The 2753-nt window shown below is 38.9% G+C and overlaps 1 protein-coding gene across 1 annotated transcript; it reads right to left on the minus strand.

The window, feature by feature from the left end:
* Nucleotides 1-1863: 1863 nt before the first annotated feature.
* On the minus strand, nucleotides 1864-2405 carry LOC143611588 (uncharacterized). Its single transcript, XM_077085777.1, has 2 exons — nucleotides 2394-2405; nucleotides 1864-2292 (listed from the first exon to the last, which is right to left on the minus strand). Exons 1-2 carry the CDS (start codon nucleotides 2403-2405, stop codon nucleotides 1864-1866), a joined length of 441 nt encoding a protein of 146 aa, XP_076941892.1.
* Between the last annotated feature and the right edge of the window lie 348 nt (nucleotides 2406-2753).

The raw sequence follows: 2753 nt of genomic DNA on the forward strand, positions 1-2753 counted from the left end.
CATGATACTTAGCCAATATTAAGAATGAAACAAAGATAAAATAGTTTGGGATCCATACCAGAGCGAGACTTTCAATTTATCAGTCTTACTTGAGGATCCTAGTGTTGATTGAAAGACTTCTTATTTTTTCCAAGTAGTCTTTTTCTTCAAACAAAATTTGTAGTTTTACCTTGTTTTGGTAAAACTTTAAGTGCTCAGAGCAATATTCAAATTGATCAAGTCTTATAAACTAAGATTAGTTCATAACACTTTAGTGATACTGGCGATACAGCCTGGGATGCTGGCTACATAGCCTGGGATACTGGCGACAAGGCCCGGGCGACTAGGCCAATTCTTAGTGACATGAAAATGCCAAACCATTAGTTAGCATGAAAATGCTAAAAACCTTTGGATAATACACGAGGTTCAACAATTAAATGTTTGAAACCTCTTAGGATGGCACGTCTGCCATAAACTCAAGGATTCAACTACTTAGCCCAAAATAATGAAATTGTCAGCCACGTATAGTGAACTGGGATCAAGATTCCTGGACTAAGGTCGAATGATCGTGCGCTGTTGGCGATCTTAGAAAAGGTGAAGACCTTTTAAACCTTAGAAGATATTCAGAATATCTTAATCGTAGGAGAGGTGATCAGCCTCTTTCGGATGAAAAGTCTTGGGGATCCTGATCATCAGGATCCTAAGTGTCTGCAAAACATTGAATTCTAAGTAATGGGTGGGTGTTAGTTTTTCTAACACCCCTCCGATGCTTAAGTCAGCAAACTTGTTTAAAAGATGATAAATAAAATATGAATTTGAATAAAGTATAGAATATCATACCATACTGGTTACTTGGAGTTTACTAGGATCCCAAAAATTGATTAACCCAAGGATCCTAGATAAAATAGGACTTAAGGTGGATTGCATTCCAGGCCCTTGGCAGTAGGTCTCCTTCCATAGTAGTTAGCCTATATGCCCTCTTTCCTGCTTCTGACTCAATTAAGTAGGGACCTTCCCATTTAGGAGAAAGCTTCCCCTCGGCAGGATTAGTAGTATTCTGAAATGCTTTCCTTAGTACCAAATCTCCAACTTGGAATCTTCTTATCCTGATGTTCTTGTTGTAGGATTTCGCCATTCTTTGGTAGTACGATGCCATTCTAATTCTTGCAAGATCCCTAAGTTCGTCTACCGTATCAAGATCCTCAAGGAGATTCTGATTGTTAACCTAGGGATCCTGATTGCTGATTCTGAATGTTGGGATCACCATTTCTGTCAGGATCACAGCCTTTGACCCAAACACTAATGAGAAGGGTGTTTGGCCAGTTGCTGTTTTTGCAGTAGTTCGATCAGCCCAAAGAACAAATGGGAGTTCTTCAGCCCATTTTCCTTTCCTGGATCTCAATTTCTTCTTAAGATTGTTGATGATGATCTTATTGCTTGACTCCACTTGGCCATTGGCTTGAGGATGAACAGGTGTGGAAGTAATCATTTTGATGCCCCAGCTGGCATAGAAGTCAGTGGTTCTTCTTCCAATAAATTGAGAACCATTGTCGCATACTATCTCCGTCGGGATCCCGAATCTGGTCAGGATGTTGCGTTTGATGAAGGAGATAACCTCTCTCTCTCTGACTTGGACAAAGGCTTCAGCTTCAATCCATTTGGAAAAGTAATCTGTCATTGCTAACATAAAGACTTTTCCTCCTGGTGCCTTTGGCAATTTCCCAACTATGTCCATTCCCCATTTCATGAATGGCCAAGGGGATATAACAGAATGTAGAGGCTCAGCCGGCTGGTGCAGGATGTTGCTATGTCTTTGACAGGCATCACACTTTTGAGAGAAGATCATTGCATCCTTCTTCATAGTTGGCCAGTAGTATCCTGTTCTCAGGGTCTTGGAAAACAATGCTCTGCCCCAGTATGATTTCCACAATCGCCTTCATGAATATCCTTGAGTACTTCAAGTGCTTCAGGCTTCTCCAAACATCTCAAGTATGGTCCTGCAAGAGATCGTCTATACAATAAGTTGTTCAAAATAATATATGGAGTTACTTTTGTGCGAAAAGATCTAGGATTTTCGTCTTTCGAGATCTTTCCATCTTGAGTGTACTTAATAATACGAATGGTCCAGGATTCCTTTGTATCCTCAGGATCCTGAATTTCCATATCTTCAGTGTCTGATACTTCATTGATTTGAACCTCTTCTATCATCGGAGTCAAGATATGTGTAATAGGTATCATGACACCGTCTGGGATCCTGAGTGATGATGCTAAGTTTGCCAAAGCATCAGCCTCAGCGTTTTCTTCTCTTGGTACCTGTGAAATGCTAAATAACTCGAAAGATTATGCACATGAACATACAATATAGTCAGATCGTTACGAACATACATGAACTGTTGTCGATACACTTAAAAAACAAAATTGGCCATCTTTCGAAATAGACAATCTGAAAATGTCTATTGAGATAAACCATACTCGATTTTAATGCCTCTACTTCATGTGCAGACAAAGTAAAGATTGAGGATTCTGATAGTGAGAACGATGAGGGTGAAGGGGTTTATATTTGTAATAAAGCTGAGTCTGACGTTTCGTTAAACTCAAATGAATCAGAAACTTTAATAACCTTAAAAACTGAAAACTCAAATTCAGTTAAGTGTCAAAAATATAAATCACCTAAACCTGCTTTGAAAAACAAAAGGGTTTCATCCAAAGATTTTCAAAATTGTGCTGATAGATCGTCAGGTTTTAACTATGTTAAAAGACAAACATGTTATCAT

The sequence above is a fragment of the Bidens hawaiensis genome, unplaced genomic scaffold (assembly GCF_021521415.1).
Source record: "Bidens hawaiensis isolate Kalapana, Puna unplaced genomic scaffold, B.hawaiensis_p1.1 tig00031760_1, whole genome shotgun sequence".
NCBI lineage: Eukaryota > Viridiplantae > Streptophyta > Magnoliopsida > Asterales > Asteraceae > Bidens > Bidens hawaiensis.